At 36.5% G+C, this 23,386-nt stretch overlaps 3 protein-coding genes across 4 annotated transcripts; 1 reads left to right on the top strand and 2 right to left on the bottom strand.

The window, feature by feature from the left end:
* The first annotated feature begins 985 nt into the window (after positions 1 to 985).
* On the top strand, positions 986 to 6,934 carry LOC132133037 (protein mono-ADP-ribosyltransferase PARP16-like). 2 transcript variants are annotated; one of them, XM_059545699.1, is made up of 7 exons: positions 986 to 1,109; positions 2,719 to 2,915; positions 3,007 to 3,144; positions 4,030 to 4,236; positions 4,454 to 4,625; positions 5,203 to 5,347; positions 6,407 to 6,934. In XM_059545699.1, the coding sequence occupies exons 2-7, from the start codon at positions 2,727 to 2,729 to the stop codon at positions 6,540 to 6,542; spliced, it is 987 nt and encodes a 328-aa protein (XP_059401682.1). In that variant the 5' UTR covers positions 986 to 1,109; positions 2,719 to 2,726; the 3' UTR covers positions 6,543 to 6,934. The 2 variants fall into 2 exon arrangements, with proteins under 2 accessions (XP_059401682.1, XP_059401681.1); XM_059545698.1 differs by having other exon boundaries at positions 4,454 to 4,637.
* Positions 6,935 to 7,838: 904 nt separating this feature from the next.
* On the bottom strand, positions 7,839 to 11,759 carry si:ch73-330k17.3 (IGFBP domain-containing protein). The gene is made up of 4 exons (XM_059546466.1): positions 11,389 to 11,759; positions 8,772 to 8,859; positions 8,495 to 8,693; positions 7,839 to 8,215 (listed from the first exon to the last, which is right to left on the bottom strand). The coding sequence occupies exons 1-4, from the start codon at positions 11,720 to 11,722 to the stop codon at positions 8,156 to 8,158; spliced, it is 681 nt and encodes a 226-aa protein (XP_059402449.1). The 5' UTR covers positions 11,723 to 11,759; the 3' UTR covers positions 7,839 to 8,155.
* A 990-nt stretch (positions 11,760 to 12,749) lies between these two features.
* Positions 12,750 to 18,553, bottom strand: LOC132133233 (eukaryotic translation initiation factor 3 subunit J-A-like). The gene is made up of 8 exons (XM_059546021.1): positions 18,422 to 18,553; positions 18,193 to 18,281; positions 17,921 to 17,972; positions 17,500 to 17,591; positions 15,244 to 15,358; positions 15,008 to 15,172; positions 14,853 to 14,926; positions 12,750 to 13,887 (listed from the first exon to the last, which is right to left on the bottom strand). Exons 1-8 carry the CDS (start codon positions 18,441 to 18,443, stop codon positions 13,756 to 13,758), a joined length of 741 nt encoding a protein of 246 aa, XP_059402004.1. The 5' UTR covers positions 18,444 to 18,553; the 3' UTR covers positions 12,750 to 13,755.
* Between the last annotated feature and the right edge of the window lie 4,833 nt (positions 18,554 to 23,386).

Here is a 23,386-nt window from a genome sequence, read left to right as displayed (position 1 = left end):
TTTATACAGATGACATTCTTTGGTTCCTCTCCAATGTCAAAATATTGATCTCACATGTTAGCCCTGTTCAATGAAATTAAGAATTTAGCAGGTTATAAAATAAATTGTCATCAATCCACACTACTCCTTCTAAATTCACCTGCCACTAATGTTCAATATCCTCCCTCCATTCCTGTAAGCAATGTTATCTCCTATGTAGGAATTAAAATATATGCAAAATTATTAGAAATCACTCGCAAAAATTATAGGCAAATCTATCAATAGGTGACCTAAGATTTACAGCGATGGAATACTCTCCAAATTTCTTTACAAGGAAAAATTTCTATCATTAAGATGAACGTTCCTCCATGTCTCAATTTTTTTTTTCATGATTCCAATTTCTCCTCCTCCTAAGTTTCTTGAGCAAATCCGATCTTTGATTTCCAAATTTAAATGGAACATCAAACAAGCTAGAGTTAAGTCTTCTACTTTGCAGCATCCTAAATTGATGGGAGGGTTGTCTCTCCCTAATTTAACATTTTATAACTGGGCATTACAACTAAGAGCTTTAAAGTTCTGGATGACAAGGTGGCAATATTCTGCCTTTTTTCTCAAGCCTATCCCTCAGCAAAACACTGACATATTTTTTTTCATACATATTGATCTCTACAATTCTTCTGGCAATAATATTAAGTGCTCTGTAACTTTACAGCTAAATGAGAACAACAGTACTCAGCCACTTTTGGTAACAGAAGGCTTGACCTAAAATGCTTCTCCCATCTTCTCGAGTATCACTTTCTTGATAGCAAAAGAAAAAACCAGACAGGTAGATCGATTAAGATCAAGTTATAAAACAATACATGTGTGAATCATTTTCACATAGAAATCAGATTAAATATTGTTTGATTATATTTATATTTAGAAAGGCTGTGGCATCACAAAAAAAAACTATATATTTGGTGCTTCATGAATCACTGACCAACCTTCGCATAGTTTAGCCGGCAGTGCTCGTTTGCATTGGCGTTCAGTGTATAGCGCCCTCTGCTGGTGCTATCAGGCGCATGCGCAGCAGCAGCTGGACACGTTTAGCTTCCGGTGACTGTCAGATGCCTGAGCTTCAGGCACATAAGGTAAAATTTATAAGTGCTTCCCAAATATTTGATAATGTATAATGTAAGACAAGTAGAGTGACGAGTACTCTGCTTTCAAATCGTTTGTGTGCTGAAGCTTGAGTGAGTTTCGTCAGTGAGACGGTAGCTAAGCTAACCAGCTAACTGCTTAACATGTAAATAAACCCAGCAGAGATGAACAAACCGACTTTTAAACGAACTACTGAATTAAATCAGCCAAATATCGGAGCGTTAGAAGACTTAGAGCAAATGAGTGATGAGTTTATATTATATTATTAATCTGCAGCAGAGCTGCTATCAGTCTCACTGAAAACAGGTTCAAGAGTTTACAGTCAACTGAAATCATGCGTCAGTGTCCACTAAATCATGTCTTCATTTAAATCTTTAGGCACTTAAATCTGATATAAAAAATAAATAAAAAACAAGGTCTGTTAGATTCGTTGTCCTTTGTTTACTGAAGGCAAATGTGTGCTGTTTATTATTGTAAATTTAGCTATAATATATTATAAACTGTATAGCATTTTTGAAATAATAAATGTATTGTACTATATGAATTATTTAACAAACTTAATTTTTAGAGTTAACAAGATGGTAAGTTAGCAAACTAATTAATGGGAATATTGTTATATTGTATTGAATTTATAAATACATATGTCAATGATAATATATAGTATTATTATCTCTCACAATATATAGAAAAATATAAAATATAATTAAATTATCATATATAATCTAATATGTGACTTAAGTGTAAAAAAAAATTTAAATTGAGATTTATGCATTATCTGAAAACTCAGATCGGACAATATTTGGCCGAGATACAACTATTTGAAAATCTGTGGTCTGAGGGTTCAAAATAATCGAAAAATACTGAGAAAATCGCCTTTAAAGTTTTCCAAATTGCGTTGCATATTACTAATGAAAAATTAAGTTTTGATAAATTTATGGTAGGAAATTTACAAAATATCTTCATGGAACATGATCTTTACTTAATATCCTAATGATGTTTTGCATAAAATAAAAATTTATCATTTTGACCCATACAATGTTTTTTTGGCTATTGCTACAAATATATCTCAGCGACTTAAGACTGGTTTTGTGCTCCAGGGTCACATATATAATATATAATATAACGATTACATTTATACCATATAAAATACATGTAAAATTATATATATATATATATATATATATACATACATACATTTTTATATACATACTCTGTGTATATACAGTGACTCTGCATATATTTTATATACATATATGCCTACGCTATATTTTGTTTGCTACTAGACTCACATTCTACATGTTTTACATTAATGAACATCACTTATTATTATTATTATTATTATATATAATTATTGAATAATATATAAATATGTATATAGTACAAAACTAAAAATAATGATTTATAATTATGAGTTTTCAATTCTTTAAATTATTTTAGCATAGTAAATATATATATATATATATATATATATATATATATATAAAATTTTTTTTTTTTTTTTTTTTTTGACTACATGACTCACAATGTACATATTTTGCATGAATGAAAATAGTTTCTTATTGTCTATTATTTATGTTATATCTGCTGTGTGTGTTTTAGTGTTGGGAATGCAGCCTCCTCTCCCGTCAGCTGCGGTCAGGGAGCTGGTTTGTTCCTGTCTGCATCGAGACCCTGTAGCCGCAGATCTGCGCTGCAGCCTCTTCGTAGCCGCCGTCCAGAGCTACAGACGCGATTCAGCGCTCAGACCCTTTCCTCCTCACTACCTTACAGGAGAGGTCAAGGACTTTGAGGAGCTGGTAAGACATTTGCAGAAATAGAGCTCTCCATGTTGTTAGTCTTCCAAAACAGACATCCGTTATAGTTTTGATTCTACTGTGTTCCTCACAGCAAAAGGACGTGGATACTTTGCCAAACGTGAGAGATCTTGTGCGTCTGGGACATGGGGATGGAGATCATCATCTGGCTCTTGTGCACTGGGTTCTGTCCTCCAAGAGTTTTGCTGTAAAGACCCTGCAGAAAGAGGAGGTATTGCTGAACTTCATTTAGATCTGTGCAATACACAGATGTATCTGATTCAGATTCCTCTTAATGATTCTATAAAAAGTTCTTGTAATGCAAAGAAAGGTTGTAAAGGACAAAAAGAAAGCAATGCGGTTTTATTTAATGATTTCAGTCTGGTCAGATTTTAACTAAAAATAATATAATTAATTATTCCACTTATTACAACAAAACTAAAGAGAATTATTAATTTGGGGAAATAAGGATTCAGTAAAAAGGACCAACTCATAATGATCATTCATTTGGTCTACACTGGTCTCAGTCTGTGATTCTGATTCACTGCTTGATTAACACTTATAGCACTCTTATGTTTGTGATTCACTATAAAGAACCAGCTCATATGAATCATTCATTTAGGGATGGAGCATCAGTTTGTGCTCTGTTTTTATGTTTCTTAAAAAAGATCGGGTTCATAAGTTTCTAGTTCGGTCTGCACTGGTAATGCTTAATGATTTTGATTCACTCAAGAGAACCTTGAAATAATCATTTGTTTAGGGATGGATCCACACTAGAAGCACTCTAGTTTTATGATTCACTAAAAAGAGTCTTTAGTCTGTAGCACACTAGTCACACTGTATGATTTGATTCATTTAAAAACAGAACCAGTTCATAAGAGTCATTAGTTTGGGCTGCACATGTAGCAATCAATGTTTGTAAATCACTTTGTTTACTGATTACTTGTTTAACTGATTCACTAATAAGACTTATATGATTCATTTTAGTGTGATATTTCATTGCATTGGCAGAATAACTTAAAAACTGAATGTTAAAAGAACAGAATACCATATAAATCATTTGGTTTTGGTATTCTGTGCAGTCTTAGTTCACTTGTGTTCATTCTCCTTCCATTAGTTTGCCAGACTCAGTCAGCTGACTCAAAGCGAGGGCGTTTCGGCTCCGGCTCCAGACTTCCTCTTTGAACTGCAGTACTGTGATTTGCTCGACTCCAAGTTCGAGCGGACGCGGGCCGGACGAGAGCTCATCTATGCATTCCACGGAAGCAGACTGGAGAACTTCCACTCCATCATACACAACGGATTACACTGCCATCTCAATAAGGTCAGGACGTGCTGTGTAGTGTCTGCTGCACTCCTTTAGACCTGCTTTGGATGCTTTTGATTGTTATAGAGGACTGCAAATAAACATGTTTGACTATCCCCTATCAGTTCCTGTTTAGATGATATGTGTGAAAATGATCATTATAACTCCAGTGTTATCAGCAGGTACACTGTAATGATGTAAGCCACTTATCTTTAGTTATGACTTGAGATTTCAGACCTCACTGTTTGGGGAGGGCACATACCTGACCAGTGACCTCAGCATGGCCATCCTTTACAGTCCCCACGGTAACGGATGGAGGGAAAGCGTTCTCGGGCCTTTGATCAGCTGCGTTGCCTTGTGTGAAATCATCGATCATCCTGACGTGAAGTGTCAGGTGAAGAAGAAAGGGAATGTGTCAGGTGACCAGCTTTATACAATAACAGTCAAAAGCTGTGATTATTAAAAAAAGTCTCTTGTGCTCTCCAAAGCTGCATTTATTTGATTAAAAATGTGGTAAAAACAGTAATATTGTGAAATATTATTACAATGTAATAGAACTGTTTTCTATTTGAATATCAGTTAAAATGTAATTTCTAGTTGAATTTTCACCATCACTACTAGTTGAAAAGTTGTTGTGCTGCTTGTTTTTAGTGAAAACTGATACTTTTATTTTTTTCAAGATTGTTTAAATGTAAAGTTTAGCAGCATTTATTAAAGTTTGTCTGAAATCTTTTGTAACATTATACATTTCTTTACTTTCACTTTTGATAAGGTTAATGCATCCTTGCTTAGTGAAAGTGCTGATTTCTTAAAACAAGTAGTGTAAATTAAGCTTTTGATGTGTTCATTGTCTGCGACAATCTTTCCAACAGTAATATATACATCATTTTCAACAAAATAAAACCAAACAAACATTGATTTGATTTTTATTCCAATTTTGTGTAAAAGCAGACATCTAAATTCATCTCTTGTTGTGTGTTTCAGACTCTGAGAGCATTGACCGTAAGCGTCTGAGGGCCAGGAACAGTGAAGGAGGTGAGGTGCCCGAGAAATACTTTGTGGTGACCAACAACGAGCTTCTGAGAGTGAAGTACCTGCTGGTGTATTCTCAGAGACGCTACCGATCACGGTGAGACCGGGTTACGCCGGCATCCTTATTCACCTGATTGTTGCATTTCAACTGATGTCATGACTTTCTTTGTAGTACTTTCAGAATTCAAAACACTTAAAAAAAAAAAAAAGTTCACTCAGAATACATTTTCGTTTACAAGTTACGTTTTCTGTGTTTTGAGTAATGTACCAGTCAAACTTTTCCATACAGTTACACTGATTCACTGAAAAGCTCTGACTTGAAAGAATGAGTCGTGGATGGATATCAGGATTTCCAGTCAATAACAGCTTAAACTTTCATCTGTCTCTCACACAACGCTATCATATGACTGCAGACAACTTAGGATTTAGTATTTTAGTGAAATGGGTTGCTATTAATATAATATTATGGTCATTTCTTTTTCATCCCAAAATGAAAATGTGCTTAAATCAAAGATGTAGATGAATTTGTTTCTTTGTCTGAAGTTTTTTTTTTGGAGAAATCTATCATTCTGTCACATGTTCACCAGAGGATGCTCTGCGGTGAATGGGTGCCGTCAGAATGAGAGTCAAACAGCTGATAAAAACATCACAGTAATCCACAGCACTCCAGTCCATCAATTAATGTCATGTGAAGTGAACAGCTGCACGTTTGTGCAGCATAATCAGGAGAGAAATATGCATAGATCTAAAACCATTTATGAGCAAAAACAGTCTAAAGCACATTTAAACAAGTATGTTGGTAATTTTTTATGTTGAGAGGACGGACTTTATTATGGAATCGTATTTTAGTCGGAAGATTAAAACATCTTGATGGATTAGAAACGCAAGCTTTTCATTTCACAACACTTTAATTGATGGACTGGAGTGGTGTGGATTACTTGTGGTTTATTGTGATGTTTTTATCAGCTGTTTGACTCTCATTCTGACGGCACCCATTAACTGCAGAGCATCCACTGGTGAACAAGTGATGTAATGATAGATTTCTCCAAATCAGTTCAAATGAAGAAACAACCTCTTGTGCATCTTGGATGGCCAGGGCAGAATTTTCATGTTTTTCTAGCTTGCTGTATAAAACGATGTTCTGTTCTGATTCCAGACACGCTCAAAGGACATCGTGGCTCGCCAGACATCATTTTGCCATCATGATGGGCCTGTATCTCCTGCTTCTCATATTCATCGGTGCCTTCAACTCGTCCACTTTTCAGTCATTCTGGCACAGAATGTTCCGGTGACTCTGACCGCATCACACAAACGCTCACCTCCAAAGTGCCTTTTTACTCACAAAGACTATCATGAAAGAGGGAAAAAATCTACTCAGGAACGATTTTCTACGGGCTCAACATGACATTCCTTGATTTTTATTTACATTACTTAGATTTGCATAAATACTGTGCATCTGTCAGAGGTAGAGCATTTTGCTTGTGCGGATGCTGCCGAGCACCAAGAATGTTACTTGATAGCATGTAGCCTCTTTTTACTTTATGAATAATGAGAACACTACATTAGCTACCAAATGGTGAAGACAAAGCGCTGTCTTAACCTGCCTTTTCAACCTAGTCATTGGCAAAATTGCTTAAAAATAATCATGTAGGGAGATCAGTGTGCTTTTATATTGGATATTTTTCCGTTTCATGTTCTTAGACTACCGTACTGTGTCTAGATCAAGTCAACTATGCAGAATACTCATGCTATGGTGGTCAGTATCTTTAAAACTGTAATGAAAATTAGTCTTGAAATCGCATAAATGTCTCTAATTTGAATAATCCAGAGGATCTGAATTGTGAAAATATTTTCAATAAATAAATGCAGCAATGCTACATTGTGTTTCTCAAGGCAGAAAACCCCACTTAAGGCAATATCTCACTTAAGAGTGACATATATTGGCTGTTGTTTAAGTTTATGGCTCTTGGCGTGCTGAACGTTTTGTCTGGCCCTTGTTTTTATCAGTCGTAAAAACAAAAGCAGGTGTATGTGCCTGATAACAAACGCGGTGTTTTTTACATTTTGAATTTAGTGGTGGCCATATAATAACTTACTTTCATGCATAAAGTTAAACACATTTATGCATATATTTAAATCACTCTTGGTATAATTAAGAAAAAGTTATTCAATATTGAAAAATGAATAAAGTGCATTTCTGTTACATGTTTGAAAGCATGTTATAAACTGTATTTAATGCCAAAACGTTATCAGAATGAACCATTTCCTTCCTTTATGCAGTTTCATATGAGACAGACATCAAACAGAATCATGGACAGGTTGATCTGTTATGAATCTGGGCTTTGTTCTGGCTCAAAGATGGACGTCTAATTGCAGGTTCATAAACGCATTATTTAATAACAGGCCAACAGGAGTGGGAACATGTTTACAAATGTTTTCTCTCTCTCTCTCTCTCTCTCTCTCTCTCTCTCTCTCTCTCTCTCTCTCTCTCTCTCTCTCTATATATATATATATATATATATATATATATATATATATATATTAATATATAAATATATATATTTATTTATATATATATATAATATGTGTGTGATCTCTGAAATTAAAATAGTTTTATTCATTTAACATTCGCAAATGCAAATATTAGAATACATCATTTAAAAAACGGACATGATTATATGACAAAAATATTAATGGTAGGCATCGAAATGCAGTTTTAACATGTTTTAATGACAAAAAAAAAATGTAGATTGTATGACAAAAGCTGTACAAGAATAATGAAAGTAATTTCACAGAATTCTTTTTTTTTTTAAACAGTAATGAAATGCATTATTAAAAATAGCTGCCTTTTATGCTACATTTTACATCTGGATTACATTATTTGGATTCTTCTTAAAATGCAGAATCAGTTGGCTGCAGTTGGACAGGTAGGGGCCAAACACACAAAGAATCCCTCAGAGTTATTCTGTTGGAGAAAAAAAAAAAAAAATATATATATATATATATATATGTGTGTGTGTGTGTATAATATTTATTATGCAAACAACTAAAATATATTAGAAATATATTTGAATTTGATATTTATAGATCTAGATGGATTGATATGAAATAAATGTAAATATATATAAACTTTGTTCAAATAAAATAAAAAATCTTGTAACCAACATATATAAATAAGCAGAAATAGATTTAATATTCATGTCAGAAAAAGAAGGATAAAGCATAACTTTGGAATGAAATTGACCTGTAGGTTCTGGTGGCAGATGGGTGGATGTGTTTCTTGGGTCAGGTGTCCTTGCACACACCTGCCGAAGCGATGCAGACACACGTGATCTGTTGGAGAACAAGACTCAGGACACGATGGAGGTCTGAGAACCAAGCAGCTGGAGCAGGTGGTGTGCTGGCAGTGACTTCCACACTCACGCTTCTCCAACGATACAGACCTGCAGCCGAGAAGGGGTCACTCATCAGAGACACTGAATCAAAGATGAATCAGAATCAAGACTTCAAGCAGAAGTTACCTGGCTGAGCATATTTCATTGGGATTTGCCTTGCAGAACTCCCATGTGCACTCCGGTCTGCAAGTGTCGGCTTTGAGAACCTCCAGCACTGTTTGGAAATACAAATCCAAGATCAACAAAAGAGCCTTGCAAAAAGTGCCAAATAATACACTATATTGTGAAATACTGTTCTGCTGCTCAAAGAAAAACACAGACAATAAAACTGATGGAATCCCGTTACAATACGGATGCAGTTCTTCAGGAAAGATTGGGGATTTCATCACCGTCTAGATAAGAACAATCAGAGCTTAGCTTTTATGGGAAAGTGCTCTGAGATCAAAGGAATCCTTGACTGCCGTATCTCTTTTCACAGTTCATAAATTAGATTAACCTTGATGGTGCCATTTTTAAGAGTGTGAACATGAACGTAAAGTTAATTCATGAGCAGGTGCACACACTCTGCATGAATAGATTGTACCACAGGGGTTGTCATACTTTTAGATGGAAAGATAATCTTTAGTAAAAATTTGTAAAAATGTATTTATTTTTTTAATTTTCAGCAGACACTCAAGCGACCGCTTTGTGGCTCTCCGGTGGGCCCTGGATTCCAGTTTGAAAACTCCTGTTGTGTTATATATTAAATTTAATCATTAAAAAAATATTATTTTTGCTGTATAATTCACAGGGTTCCCACTTTTATTATTAACATTGCTAAGACTGTACCACTCATTCACAGGGCCGTCGCTAGTGGGGTGAAAGGTGGTGACGATTATAGGGGTCCACGGCCAAGGGGGGCCCCGGTGATCTCGACCGTCTGGCTGTGGCCAGTCCAAAAAGACGCTCAGGACAGTTGACAGAACGTTGCAGCGTGTCGTCACGAAAGCGTATCATTTTCACGTGTTATTAAGCCTTGCCACTTGCCAATTTAACCATTCAAAAGACTTTAAAGCATTCAAACACAAGAGTGGAAAAGCTGAACTGAAGCTGGTTACTCGCGCGCTGTGCTCGGTGCGCACGCGGAGAGAGAGCCGCGCCTCACAGACAGCAACACTGAACTGAGCTCTCCTTTACAAAGTTCTCATTTAAGTTGCCCCTGCACCTGAACGAACAACAACAAATCGCAGTTTAAACGAACACAAAATGATGTGTAAGAGCCCACTTCAGCACGCGGTGTTCTGGTGTTCAGGCTCATGCAGAGAGAGACGTCTTAAAACACTTGAACACCGAATTTGTCTGTTTTTGCTCTTGTACCGACAAATACATAACAAAATATGTGAAAATACCCGTCTTGGATAGTATGTTAGAAAAAAAAATTCGGTTATGTCTTAAGTGAAAGTAAAGAGTTGAGGGAAAAAATCCTATGTGTATTATATTGGATGCATTCAATGTCTCTTAAAGTGACCGCGCCTAATTTGTCTACTAGCTGCTGTAATGTCAATCCAATGCAAGAAAAATGAAAAAAATAAAACGAAAGAAAGAAATATGTATATATATTTTAACTAGTACGTGCAGGACACTATTAATTAATGTATGTAAGTGAGTATAGAAAAATAAGAGGGGCAGCTGTGTAATGGTTGGAGAGTTGGACTAGTTACCGGAAACTTTGACCATGTTTTGCATACGTGTTTTTTTTCCCCGGAATTGCTAATGCAACCTTTTCACACAACAGACTGAACAAAATTAATCATTGCTTGGTAATTGGTCAACAAAGTATTGACAGTTGTCTGAAGTATTGTTTGATTGTAATCCATTACATATCTTTCTATCAAAGTTATCTGATATTATCGAGATTAATTTGTTCTGACAGTTTAACTCTGAGTTCTTGTAATATTTTATTACCATTTTCTAAACTATAGCAAATAAACTGATAATGTTAGAAATGTTGAAGGTGTCCGAATAAATTTTGGTTTGACTGTATATTTAATTTTTACAGTGCTATTTTACATTTAATTATTCGGTTTCTGTACCTGGACACTTACAAACTTGAAAAACTTAAACACTGTGTGAATAGCACAAACAAATAAACAGAATGAACATACAAAATAAACACTTTCAAACAGGGCCCACTGGTACAACCTGCACCGGGGACCCGCTGACCCCAGCTAGGCCCTGCTCATTCACGACTTGAAGCATTTTAAAATGCAAAAAGGTAGTTGGGGGAGTCTAAAACAATAAAAAGGGTTTTTTTTTTTTATTCAATTCAATTAAATATTGAATTCAGAAATCTTCATGATTTTTCTTGAAAATTTTATTCATTTCCATGACTTTTCAAACCTGGTATTTCCTGATATTCCCATGTTTTTTAAAGATCATGTGAACCCTGAATTCAAAAACCAACTTTACACTCTTAAAAATAAAGATTCCACTGATTCCATAGAAAAACCATTTTTTTGAAATTAGGAAGAATTTAGAAAAAAGAAGAAAAAAAAAAAGTTCTTGGTGTGAAGTACATTTTAGTAACATTTTGTAAATAACCATTTTCCACTATTAATAACCTTTTGTGCAATAGAAAGATTCCAAGGTTCTTCATGGGAACCACAGAAGCCAATAAAGATCCATTATTTTTAAGAGTGTAGACTTGCAGGTTTCTATGTAACCTCTAGACAGATGAACTCGACATCTCCAGCATCAGTGGTACCTGATTTGCAGATTCCCTTGAGTTCTGCCTCTGGTTTTCCATCAGTTTCTTCTGGGTAAATGCAAACCAGCCCTTCATCACATTTCCCCAGGTAGTCCCAGGTACCTCCACAGGTTTCTCCCGCAAGCTTGGCACAGGCTGGACAACAACCGCAGATACCAGTGGTGATTCCTCCCTTACACTGGAGCTTCAGCGCTCGACGAGGGGAACAATGGATGCGTTCGCAATGTGGACAGTGCAAGGTTTCGAGGATCTGCTTGCCCTCCAAGGTGAACATCTCCACAGCCATTACCGGCCACAAAATCACCAAGATTGAGAAGATGCATGGACTCATGGTTGTACTTCACATTACTGAGATGGGTCACCTTTTATATAATGGTCCTCACAACCGAGACCACATTTTACAGCCACACACACTCAAAGAAATCATTCAACTTCACACCAAACAACCTCCTCCCTTCTTCACAAACAATGGATGATAAAGTGTTACGTTTGTTTAGTCTGGATTTGCTGTTAATTATCCCCAAGTCTTATCTTTACAATCGCTCTGTTGTTTTCTTTTTGTCTGAAAACCAATAAGTTGGACCAAGGGAAGAAGACTGGACCCTTTGTGCGCAGGTCACGTGACCAATAGCAGTGGGTGCAATTCACGGTGTGATCAAGATAATCGTCCATGAGCAACAAGGACAAGATTAGGACATTGGCAGGTTATCTGAGAAGACCTGTGTGCAACTTTTTCATAAGCTGGAAAGCAATAAAACGCCGCTTTCAGTCTGGCGTAGTTTTCAGAACAGAACGGTTCTTCAAACAGTCTCAAAGGTCATGCCCTTGACCGCTTTATACTTAAACAACTACTGTAGATAAATTAGACGATAACATTTTGCATAAATACAATTTTTTTCTGTTTTTTTTTTTTTTTTTGGTTAAATTAATGTAAAGTACAATAAAGATGACCCTATTTAGCTTCTTAATACAAATTCCTAGTCTTGTCAGTGATTTATCATTGATAAATTCTTGCAAAGAATAAAAGACTCAATCAAATGATTCAAAATTACATTTAAAAAATAAAAAATCTGTCATCATTTACTCCCCCTTAAGTTGATGGTAGCCATTGAATTCCATAGTATGGAAAAACATTGTTTGGTTGCCAACATATTTCAAAATACCTTTTGTACTCAACAGAAAAACAAATGCAGTTTTGAAGCAACTTAAGGGTGACTAAATGATTAGTTTTCATTTTTGGGTGAACTATAGCTTTAAGTCTGATGAACAGCATTCCATTCTGTCAATTACCACATAATTATGATCCATTCCTCAGCTAAGATAAAAAGACAATTTAAGAAGCAAAAAAGACAAGCGAAGGATTTTAAGCAACTTTTATTAAATTAGATCTTTATAAAACAGTCTATCATCGGCTTCACTGATCATAAGTCTCTTTGATTCATGTCTATCACTGTAAGTTGTCAAAAAAATGGAAAGTCAAACAACACCTGAAAAGACCCCATGTCAATGTTCAGTCCCTTATACATTAGCAGATCACACTCATTCATTGCTGGCATGGTTGAGGTCAAATGAGTAACTGCATAATGTGCTGCACTGAAAACGTGTTATATTTGTAAATATTCACATATTTAGCTCTGCAAAAATTGAGGTAATGCTAATAACACTGCAATATATCTTCCAAACGGTTCAAGGGTGATACTTTTGGTCTTAGACTTTTCATGGAATGCATTACGGGCTACAATCAAAAAGGTGTTATTTTCAAAGCATTCTGCTTCCATTAGGTAGGCTACACTATAGATTTACTTATCTAAACAAATGAGCTCACTGTAGTCTATGAACAAAAAATGAAACTCTGATTGTACACATGATTTATAAACCAGGTGACTACCATATCACCACTGTAGGTTGTATAGGTTGAGTTAATCGACTTGGTTTACGAAAGGGAACATCACATTCATAAAGGATACCGACCGAAGCGGATCCGACAATAGATCAATCCGGACTGAAATTTGCATAGAATGTCATTTATTTCCAGGAAATAGCAGTCACCGAACAATAACACTTTTTGTTGCCTGGACTGTGATGATTAATTGATGCTGCAGATTCACATTTGTGAAAAGGGCCCCATTTTATCGGGCTTATTATACCGACAAACATTGACCTAAATTCACAGATTAAAGACAAATACTGCAGTTAACTGATTCTCTGCATAAACATCTTTGAAGGGAGAGTGTGCATTGCGTGGGATGGCGTTCAGAGTATTCTAGCATGGTTCTGGTAGTGGGTCTGACTGGGGGGTAAGGTCATGCTGTTAAGGTGTGTGGTTCAGCAATCAGCAAACACTTGCAATGGCTTAAGCCTTGGTCACATGAAATCCTCGTAGTCTTGTGCATAACCTCCGCCGAACTCCCCGTAGTCTGCGAGATCATCTCTCTTTGTGGCTTTTAAACCTCCTCCTGGTAAAACTCCCTTCTTTTTCTTTTTACCTTTGTTTGCCTGTCGAACAAAAAAAAATTAAAAAAATTAAAATTACAATACAAATAGTACATATGGTATGGTATATAAGAGTAAACAAAACATTTTACATAAAGACAAAGCACTGAAAGAAAAAATTCCTTGAGTTAGTAATTGTTTGATACTGAATGAATAGTTTGCCCAAAAATAAACATTTGCAAAAAATGTACTCCGTCCAACCAGATAAAACAGATCTGGTGAAATCTATAATTCCATCCTTTGCTCACCAATGGATGCTCTGCAGTGAATGGGTGCCATCAGAATGAGAGTCCAAACAGCTGATAAATACATCACAGTAACCCACACCACTCCAGTCCAGTCCATTAGTTAAAGTGTTGCAAAGCAAAAAGCTGTGTGTTTGTAAGAACCAAATGCATTGTTAAGACGTTTTTAATTTTCAAACTGTCGCTCCTGGCCAAAATATGAGTCAATAATCCATAATAACACTTCCTACAGTGAGAAAGACCATCTGCTGTTGTTGTCTCACATTAGAAACCACCAACACATTTGTTTAGTGCTGTTTCATATTTCTCTCCTGATTCAGATAAGAGGATTTTTATTTTTTTTACTAGAAAAAGTAACATTATGGATGGAGAAGTCTATTTTAGACAGAAGCAACGGGTTTAAGTTAAAAACGTCATGATGGATTTTATTCTTACAAACGCGCAGCTTTTTGTTTCTCAAGACATTAACTGATGGACTGGAGTGGTGTGGATTACTTGTGGATTATTGTGATGTTTTTATCAGCTGTTTAGACTCTCATTCTGACGGCACCCATTCACTGCAGAGCATCCACTGGTGAACAAGTGATGTACTGCTACATTTCTCCAAATCAGTTCAAATGAAGAAATAAACTCATCTTTATCTTGAATGGCCAGAGGGTGAATACATTGTCTGCACTTTTTCCTTTTTTTGGGGTGAACGATTCCTATAAATAAATTTCATACCTTTTCTTGTCTCTGTTTTTCACTTAGTAACACTGTTAGAGAATTGTTAATTTTCTTAAAGTCGTCAACTTCCACTGCAAAACCAAAAAATGTTATTAAGTAATACATAAATCATATTATGACTGACAGAACTATCAAAAATTAAATATATTTACATGAAAGACACAGGTCCCTAAATAGTGCCTCTAAAAAGCTGGAATAGTGTATTGATTTCTCATAGGAAGAAATTTTTTCTTTTAGCAACCGCTCAAACTCTGTGAAGTCTTCTTTTGTAGAGGGACTCATCGCATCAATTCCTGAAACATTATTTGATACTACACCTACAAACAAGAATAAAAGTTAATGATTTGGGTTTATTAAGGGTAAAAATGTGGATCTGGAGAGCACTTACCGAATACTTCTTTTGCTAGTTCTAAGTCTGAATCTTCCTGTAGTTTTTTCACTCTAAGTTTTTCTGCCAGCTCCTCTTCTGGTGTGAGTTCTGTGATGTTTTTTGACTCCTCTAACTATTTAAACAAATTACAGTTTGTGAAAGTGTTGGTATATTCTTCTATCACACTTATGCTACTAATAAAGGTATGAGTTAACAATACAGACAATACATAGACTACCATTCGGATGTTTGGGGTCTGTAAGATTTTTTTAAGTCTATATTTATTTGATTGAAAATGCAGTAAAAACAGAAATATTACAGTTTAAAAGAACTGTTTTCTATTTGAATATATTTTCAAATGTAATTTATTCGTGTTTTCAGCATTATTACTCCAGTCTTCAGTGTCACATGATCCTTCATACATACATACATACATAATTTTTTTTTTTCTTTCCAGAATTCTTTAATGAACAAAAAGTTAAAAAGAACATTTATTTGAAATGGAAATCTTTTGAAAGTATTGATTTCTTAAAAAATGTTACTAACCTCCAACTTTTGAACGGCAGTCTATGTATATAAAAATGAAAGTTACAAAATGCTGTAAATAAAACAATGCTTTCAATGTTCCTCAATGTACATGAAATATTTAACATCATAGAAAACATTCAGAATAACTTGTTACTGAGAAACAGGCCTAATTAAATACAGTCATGGCCAAAAGTTTTGAGAATTACATTAATATTGGAAATTGGAAAAGTTGCTGCTTAAGTTTTAACAATAGCAATTTGCATATACTCCAGAATGTTATGAAGAGTGATTAGATGAATTGCATAGTCCTTCTTTGCCATGAAAATTAACTTAATCCCAAAAAAACCTTTCCACTGCATTTCATTGCTGTCATTAAAGGACCTGCTGAGATCATTTCAGTAATCGTCTTGTTAACTCAGGTGAGAATGTTGACGAGCACAAGGCTGGAGATCATTATGTCAGGCTGATTGGGTTAGAATGGCAGACTTGACATGTTAAAAGGAGGGTGATGCTTGAAATCATTGTTCTTCCATTGTTAACCATGGTGTCCTGCAAAGAAACGCGTGCAGCCATCATTGCGTTGCATAAAAATGGCTTCACAGGCAAGGATATTGTGGCTACTAAGATTGCACCTAAATCAACAATTTATAGGATCATCAAGAACTTCAAGGAAAGAGGTTCAATTCTTGTAAAGAAGGCTTCAGGGCATCCAAGAAAGTCCAGCAAGCGCCAGGATCATCTCCTAAAGAGGATTCAGCTGCGGGATCGGAGTGCCACCAGTGCAGAGTTGCTCAGGAATGGCAGCAGGCAGGTGTGAGCGCATCTGCACGCACAGTGAGGCCAAGACTTTTGGAAGATGGCCTGGTGTCAAGAAGGGCAGAAAAGAAGCCACTTCTCTCCAAAAAACATCAGGGACAGATTGATCTTCTGCAGAAAGTATAGTGAATGGACTGCTGAGGACTGGGGCAAAGTCATATTCTCAGATGAAGCCCCTTTCCGATTGTTTGGGGCATTTGGAAAAAGGCTTGCCCGGAGAAGAAAAGGTGAGCGCTACCATCAGTCCTGTGTCATGCCAACAGTAAAACATCCTGACACCATTCATGTGTGGGGTTGCTTCTCATCCAAGGGAGTGGGCTCACTCACAATTCTGCCCAAAAACACAGCCATGAATAAAGAATGGTACCAAAACACCCTCCAACAGCAACTTCTTCCAACAATTCAACAACAGTTTGGTGAAGAACAATGCATTCTCCAGCACGATGGAGTACCGTGCCATAAGGCAAAAGTGATAACTAAGTGGCTCGGGGACCAGAATGTTGAAATTTTGGATCCATGGCCTGGAAACTCCCCAGATCTTAATCCCATTGAGAACTTGTGGTCAATCCTCAAGAGGCGGGTGGACAAACAAAAACCCACTAATTCTGACAAACTCCAAGAAGTGATTATGAAAGAATGGGTTGCTATCAGTCAGGATTTGGCCCAGAAGTTGATTGAGAGCATGCCCAGTCGAATTGCAGAGGTCCTGAAAAAGAAGGGCCAACACTGCAAAAATGACTCTTTGCATAAATGTCATGTAATTGACGATAAAAGCCTTTGAAACGTATAAAGAGCTTGTAAATATATTTCAGTACATCACAGAAACAACTGAAACAAAGATCTAAAAGCAGTTTAGCAGCAAATTTTTAGAAAACTAGTATTCATGTAATTCTCAAAACTTTTGGCCATGACTGTATTGTCCACACTCACTCGTTTTTGGAGCTCCTCTTGTTTCTTTCTTTGTAAATTTTCCTTTTCTTTTATTTTTTCGCTGAGTTTCTTCTTTTCTGTAGGTTTAGTCTCTGTATGCGAGAAAAAAAAAAGTTCAACCACAAAGTTCAACTTTACAACTTGAAGTACAGCTTAAACTTTATAAACATATAACGTTAATGTTAATATATTAATCATTTTCAAGCCATTTTAAATTTTAGTGTTAGTGTTTAACTATGAACAAATGTAAAGTACAAAATCTATGCTTAAATATTATAAATATTAGTAACACAGAGTACTAGAAGTCAACTGATAAAAAATAAATAAATACGAGGTTAAAATACATTTTGGAAAAAAACAACAATGTTCAGTTTGTCAGCTAAGTTACCAAATTACGTTATGTATTTTCCTGTCACTTTACCTGAATTTTTTTCCTCCTCCTTTTCTTCTTCTTCATCATCATCCCAATTATCCTAAATTATATGGAAAATTAATTTAAACCACATATTAAATGGACCTATATTAAGCTAAAGCTCATCCTCACCGCGCTGTTTTGACACTCTTGAGTTAGCAAGAGCAGCTAGCTAGAGTTAGCTAACTGTAACTTCTCGACAGATGAGAGACTTTCTCAGCTGTTACAGAGTAAAAACACATTTTAATTTGCGAACGACAAATAAATCGTTCGCTACTAACTTTGACGTCGTCGTCTTCATCCTCGCCCTCCCATTTGTCATGAACTGCCGCCTTTTTGAGAGGCTCCTCGAGCTCGAAACTATCAGCATCTAGACAATAACAGCGCGTTTAGACAGATTACTTAATGACAGACGTGATTCATGATGACAGTCTATTGGATAAAACATGTTAATATAAATTCGTACAGTCAGAAAATAAAAATAACGGTAGACTTTAATGAGATTCTCACCCCAAGAATCTGCGTCCGCCATGATGTCGGACCAGCTGAGGGGCACGAGCGCGTGAAACCCACGCACCGCGCGTAGACTAACAGAAATGTCAAAATAAAGGCCTTCAGTCACATATGTAAGGCATGGCTCTCTTAAAATCCAACAAACTGTGTAATATAAGAATAGTGTCAAATACTTAAATAGTATCAGTTTATTAGATTTTTGAAGCTTTAATCCATGTGTGTAAGCCTTGTGGTCATACCCATATTTTGGTTTTCCAAAAAGTGGTCAGTGGTGCAGGTGGGGTGTTGAGGTGTGGTTGGTTGGTGGATAAAGTGATGCCAAAAGCCCCAAAGTGATCCCAAATATCAAAACTCAAAATATGTTATTTCCATATATAAAATACATATTTTACAGCCACTGTTTTGCATATCGATCATAAACACTGCTAAAAAGCTTCCTACCATTTCCCCCTCCTTTGCAAAACGTAACTTAGCACAGTTTTATCAAAGGTAGAATCAGGGCCGTAGCTGGGGTTTAGTGCCCTGGTGCAGGTTGCATCCCTGTGCCCTTTTTGAAATTGTGGGTTAATAGCACAAATACATCAATAGAACAAAGATAGAAATTAAACCAATGTGTATTTTTTTCATGTTTGGAGACATTCAGGTAGAGAAATCGAATAATCAAATGGAAAATAGCATTGCATAGCCTTCACTGTATAATTAAATATAGATTAGGCTAGTTCTTGCTAAGATTTCAAATTGTATTAAGTCAAGAGCAGTGAGTGGTCTTGTTTTGTTTTCTTGGATTAACATTAAGGACACAGACATCAGTCATGGGCAGGGCCGGCTCTAGCCCTTTGGTTGCCCCAGGCGAGATTGAGTTTTGCGCCCCCCAGGCTGAGTATCCCTGTTCTCAGTGGTCTGTGTTTCACTGCGGGACCTGGAATGCTAGATGTGGCCCCTTCACCTGCAACAGCCAGATCAGTGGTGTTAAATTAAATTGTAACCATGTAGGTTATCAGTGAAGTTACGTTTGCTAGTAAAACGTACAGTGTTTAATTTGTAAATTGCGAGGTACCGGAACAAAGCAAGGCAACGGATCCGGCACGCGATTACAGAAGGGAGAGGTAACGGAGCACTCGTGCAATCACATTGGTGGACCAGTTGAAGTGATTAAGAGCGTGCATCAGATGCTTTTATAGGGTCTGTAAGGTCATGAATAACATGGAAATGCCATGCGATTTTAAAACAACAATTTCCTGGCCTAAAAACTTTTCTGAGGGGGACTATGTGTTTAATAAATCTCACAGGTTTCAAGTTTAGAATGAGGGAAATTCCTGCATTTATTCAACATAGCTTGTTTGAAAAATAAAATAAAGCGCGCTTCTCATCAGCGCATCAGTGACCTGCACGCTGCGATAAGACTCACTAGCATTTCAGGACAGCTGACAGAACTGTCACTTGACTAATAGGGTCATTGTTGCATTGTCACAAAAATAATTTGCACACCTTTTTAAGAATTTTACGCCATTTGGTACTCACGCGCTCTAAAGGCTGTATTGTGTGCCCTCACAGTCACATCCAAAGCTCGCGCGTATAAAGCTGACTCGCGAGTATTATACAGTATTCCGTAGAGTTATTTTCCGTAGTTTGTTGAGTTTAAGCAACCAAATACAAACAATATGATGTCTGATGGGTGTTGACAAATAAAACGGTTTCATGGCACACTCTAATAAAATACAGGGGGGAAAAGAAAAGAATAGGGGGAACAAATCAATAATTAAACAACACTGCGTCGTCAGTGTTGGTGTTGTATCAGACACTTGCAATTAACATCAGGCTATATGAAAAACAAGCTCAAATGGAGTTAACAAGGTCTTTGGCCGGCGAATGAGGAGATATGTGTTTTGTGAGGCAAGTGCAGCGCATTATATGCTATCATCACCTTTTACAGTTAGGATATAGCCTAACGGTTAATTTTTTATGTTTTTTTTTTTTTTTTTTTTTTTTTTGCTGTTTAATAGGCTACACTTGATCAAAATCTCATGATATAAACGATTAAGCACTTATGCACAGGATATTTTAAAGTATATTGGCTAGATGAAAAAAAACTACTACTCCAGTCTTTAAACACACAAAAACAATAGCCTTTACAGAGATAGTGTTTGAGTAAAGAAATGCTGTACTATTCAAAGTTATTTGTTTACACTTGCTTTGCAAATAAGCGGAGATCTGTCTCCTCCAGGCTGTGCTTGGAGAGCTTGAGGATCCAATGGCATTACGAAGTTTTACAAGCTCCTTTAAATACTTATCATTGGTTAAATATTTCTAAAACTCTGTGATTTAAAATAGTAATAACGAATTGTAATAGAGATATGAATTTTGTTTTTCACGGCACAAATCTCTGTCTGCCATACTGAAACGCCACCCCTGGAGGAGGCGGATCCGCCAAAATGAGTTTTTTTTTTAAAAAATACATTTATTTAAACTTCAAACCATACAAAACAAAAAGATATACCACATGACAAACGACTATCTCACATTACACCTTCTTACAAAAAATCTGAGAAGGAAAACCCCTTACTAAAATGTAGTAAGCACCAGTTATTTAAACAAAATAGTTTGACCTTATCAGCTATAATGTATGTAAATTAATAAGTACATAGAACAATAACAACTCAACCAAGGAAATATAACTAAAAATAAATAAACTTAAGAACAATTCAAACTCCCTAACATAGGGGTTTATATCAACTGATATTCTGATATAAGTGAGAAGAAGTTAATAGCAGGGACTGTATCAATTTTCTTTAAGGATTTACAAAATAAAGAAAAGTCATTTTTTAATGCGTTCACATTTGGAAGAGATTTTGTGAAATCCGCCAAAATGAGGTGCCTGATCGGATTTCGGAGGTGCCGGATCCGGATCCGGGTTGTTCCGGCACAAATTAAGCCCTGGGTTTATTCATAGACAGTAAAATAAAGGATTTATTAGATCGCTTCATTTTCTTCATCAACTGGGCACTTGCATAACGTAACGTAACGTAACGTAACGTAACGTAACGGCGACCCTAGAGGGCGCCCCCAACATATTTGTCGCCCTAGGCAACAGCCTAGTTCGCCTAAAGCAATCGCTGGTGTTCCGGTGGATGCCTCTCGTGAGTTCTGTTCCCCTGTTTCCCCTTCGGCGCGCATGCGTGAATTCCTGACGTCATGATTTCGAAGCGGAAAATGTGTGCTTTATTATCCCAAGCGTCAGTTTCTGATGTTATTTCCTACTTTTCATCAACATAAAGTATATTTCACGTTGTTTGTCAAAAACATAAGTAGAATGTATTATTTTTGGAGGTTTTATAGCTCAGTCTTTTGTAGTTTAGGCTACAACTTGCACCCTGCATTGCTTAATGAAGCCTGAGAAGGGAATATGGGAGGGGCAACCATATTTCTCAGGTCTTTGGGAAAATCTGTTCCCCCTGTGTTTTCGGTGTATGAGACGGTTATGTAGAATAAAAATTGTTACATATAATGATGACCCTTAAATACATCACCAGCATCACTGCAGTGCTTTATGAAGCCTCAGAAGGGAATATGGGAGGGGGGGAACCATATTTCTCAGGTCTTTGGGAAAATCTGTGCCCGTTGTGTTTTCAGTGTATGGGACGGTTCTGTAGACTCTAGACGTGAGTATCTTAACAATAATAACAACACAATATTGTACATTGCAATATGGTTTATTTATGGAAAACATAAGGTTGTGCGACAACCCCCACAAACAACAACATAATAATAATATAATAATGTAAGCATCTGTCGAAATTCGTTTATTAACTTGACGCGGTCATACAGTTTCTCAAGTTGTAGCCTAAACCACGAAAGACTGAGCTATAAAACCTCCAGAAACAATACATTCTACTTATGTTATGAAAAACAACGTGAAATATACCTTATGTTGATGAAAAGTAGGAAATAACATCAGAAACTGATGCTTGGGATAATAAAGCACATGAAATCTTCGAAATCATGACGTCAGGAATTCACGCATGCGCGCCGAAGGGGAAACAGGGGAACAGAACTCACCGGAACACCGGCCCTGGTCATGGGCCCCTATAATCGTATTTGTCACCACCTTTCTAGTGACTTCCCTTGAATGCAATACAAGCATTTCATTCAAATGTAATTTATGCAACATTTCAAACCCACAAGGGAAAATCAACCCATGGCAACAGTTTAAAAGTAGCCCAATTCCATGGGAAAATAACCTCAGACATTCCTGCTTCGGACATGAGCTGCAGGAGTCAGATTTGACTGGTCACGGGATGATAGGAGAGATGGCTGACAGATCATCCCGGAGGATTTGCTGCTCAAGAGATCCTGTGCTCATTGAAAAATATCTGATCTTCCTTCAGAGCGTGTGTGATCGCTAAATCAAAAGTGAAACAGTGAACAGTAAGCGCTCATTCAAAAGAGATTTAAATACTCCGCACATTGATAGCGGATCCCTGATGCGCAAAAATAGTGTATAGGTTGAACATCACCTGACCAATCCCCGGAAAGCAGGTCTCATTGCTTCCACTTGTCGGAGAACGCACTTACAGCCGAAATAAATAGTAGCGATATCTATGGACTGTTAAGATAAACATTTAAACTAGCTAACTGTTTTTATTGTTGAGGTTTTATTCAGTTTTTTTATGTAGCCTATAAATGATATTGAAAAGAATAAAAATAGAAAACTTTTAGACATCATTCTGCATATGTGATGGACATTGGTTCTCGTTCATTGGTATCTACTTTCAAGGCATTGTGAGTAAAAATGCTTCAAATTTAACAAAAAAGCTTGAACCGGTGTTGTGCCCAATTTCGAACCCCTGCCGAATTATTACCCCCCTAGTATTGGTAGGTTTAGAACTAGGTGTGGGGGAGGGGTTAGTTTTAGGGGTGGGGTTAGGATTAGGCAATCAGGTAGCGATTTGAACAAGGGGGGGG

The sequence above is a fragment of the Carassius carassius genome, chromosome 50 (genome assembly GCF_963082965.1).
Source record: "Carassius carassius chromosome 50, fCarCar2.1, whole genome shotgun sequence".
Lineage (NCBI taxonomy): Eukaryota > Metazoa > Chordata > Actinopteri > Cypriniformes > Cyprinidae > Carassius > Carassius carassius.
The sequence above is the reverse complement of the archived record's forward strand: the minus strand, read 5'-3'. Positions and strand labels throughout refer to the sequence as shown.

Excerpts from the sequence above, each read along its gene's own strand:
- LOC132133037 (XM_059545698.1), top strand. The coding sequence starts at position 2,727 with ATGCAGCCTCCTCTCCCGTCAGCTGCGGTCAGGGAGCTGGTTTGTTCC. Across the intron at positions 3,145-4,029 it reads AGACCCTGCAGAAAGAGGAG|TTTGCCAGACTCAGTCAGCT; the intron begins GTATTGCTGAAC and ends TCCTTCCATTAG. Across the intron at positions 5,348-6,406 it reads CAGAGACGCTACCGATCACG|ACACGCTCAAAGGACATCGT; the intron begins GTGAGACCGGGT and ends TTCTGATTCCAG.
- si:ch73-330k17.3 (XM_059546466.1), bottom strand. The coding sequence starts at position 11,722 with ATGAGTCCATGCATCTTCTCAATCTTGGTGATTTTGTGGCCGGTAATG. Across the intron at positions 8,860-11,388 it reads CAAGGGAATCTGCAAATCAG|TGCTGGAGGTTCTCAAAGCC; the intron begins GTACCACTGATG and ends ATTTCCAAACAG. Across the intron at positions 8,694-8,771 it reads AATGAAATATGCTCAGCCAG|GTCTGTATCGTTGGAGAAGC; the intron begins GTAACTTCTGCT and ends TCTCGGCTGCAG.
- LOC132133233 (XM_059546021.1), bottom strand. The coding sequence starts at position 18,443 with ATGGCGGACGCAGATTCTTGGG. Across the intron at positions 17,592-17,920 it reads GGAGGAGGAAAAAAATTCAG|AGACTAAACCTACAGAAAAG; the intron begins GTAAAGTGACAG and ends TCTCGCATACAG. Across the intron at positions 15,359-17,499 it reads AAGAGGAGCTCCAAAAACGA|TTAGAGGAGTCAAAAAACAT; the intron begins GTGAGTGTGGAC and ends TTGTTTAAATAG.